The sequence below is a fragment of the Panthera tigris genome, chromosome E2 (assembly GCF_018350195.1).
Source record: "Panthera tigris isolate Pti1 chromosome E2, P.tigris_Pti1_mat1.1, whole genome shotgun sequence".
Taxonomy (NCBI): domain Eukaryota; kingdom Metazoa; phylum Chordata; class Mammalia; order Carnivora; family Felidae; genus Panthera; species Panthera tigris.
Window position 1 is genome coordinate 10102582 of NC_056674.1, and position 1358 is coordinate 10103939.

The following is a 1358-nucleotide window of genomic DNA, read 5'->3' on the forward strand; positions in this document are numbered from 1 at the left end:
GCCTGACGCTATAATCACACTAATCCCAATCCCTGAAGACCCCAATGCTTGTGCGAAACCATCCCACCTCTCCCCTCATCTGTGCTGGAACAAGAGGGCGGACTGTCTGCTTCTCTCCAGAGGCACTTGTCTTCTGCCCCAAGCGGACACAAAACTGCGAAGTCCTTCATGCTGTCTGACCTTCAACTGCTCTGTTGCAGATAAGCCTCTTCTCCCCACCCCAAAGGCTAAGTGTTGGCGATGAGAAAAGAAAAACACGCCCGCCCAGGTCAAGGGAGAGCCCACCCGAGCCACCCAGGGCAAAAGACACGAGGATCGGACGCCGGGAAGGCCTTCCCCTTACAAACTTGAAGAGAGAGACATCTCGAAAACAATACAACAAACACAGCACCAGGCACTTGGGGCTGGAGTTTATTGCAGGGGGGACATACGGACACGGAGATTCAGAGAGGAGGAGGGCGGGTTGTGGGCTCTGTGCTCAGAATCCCATGGAGGGGGTCAGAAGGCAGAGGTCAGGAGAGGGTCTGCCAGATGGTGGAGGACCCCGGTCTGATGGCAGAGGAGCCTGATGGCGGAGAAGCCTGACGGCAGAGGAGCGAGGCCCCAAGCCAGCTCCCCTTCGCTCCCCATTCTTCAGGATGACGACTCCGGAGACGCTGGGCGGTGTCGTGAAGACGGAGCCCGGGCCCGACCGGGTACGGAGCATCCGCCGCGGGGGCGCCGGCCTCTCGAGGGCCGGAGATCCAGCAGGGGGTGGAAGGGACGGCTACCCGGGTCCTCGCCCCCCCGCGGCCTCCGGCCTCTCTCTGGGTGTCTGGCGGTGGTTCGGGCGGCGGCTGTGGTCGCTGTGGCGGCGGCGGCGGCTGCGCGGCAGCTCGAGCTGGGGTCGCGGCCCGCCGGGGGCTCCCAGGAGGCAGGAGATCGAGGCAGCGGCAGGCGCCGGGGCAGGCGGCGCGCCCGGGCGGGCGGCGCACGGAGGAGACGGCGCGCTGGGCGGCGGGCCGGCGGGGCCCGCGGGGGGCCGCGTGGGAACCCAGATGAGACCGTAGTAGACGGCGAGCAGCACGGCGGCCAACGAGACGCAGAGGAAGTAGGCGCAGACGGGGGCCAGGCGCAGCCAGCGGCCCCGCGGGCCCTCGCTCAGCCCGGCGCCACCCGGGCTCTCGCCGCCGCCGCCCACGCAGCTCGTGCCCCGCATCCCCGCAGCCCACTCCGCCCGGCGCAGCGGCCCGCACAGGCCCCGCCCCCGCGCCCTGGGCCCGCCCCCTCCCCGGGCCCGCCCCCGCGCTCTGCATCTCCTTGATCCAACCCCGCCCCCGCCAGGATGATCACGCCCCCGCGCGGGCTGGTCTCCTCCG

At 69.1% G+C, this 1358-nt stretch overlaps 1 protein-coding gene across 1 annotated transcript; it reads right to left on the reverse strand.

Annotated features, from left to right (window-relative positions):
* Positions 1–393: 393 nt before the first annotated feature.
* On the reverse strand, positions 394–1234 carry INAFM1 (InaF motif containing 1). Its single transcript, XM_042969247.1, has one exon. It carries the CDS (start codon positions 1196–1198, stop codon positions 767–769), a length of 432 nt encoding a protein of 143 aa, XP_042825181.1. The 5' UTR covers positions 1199–1234; the 3' UTR covers positions 394–766.
* Positions 1235–1358: the final 124 nt, after the last annotated feature.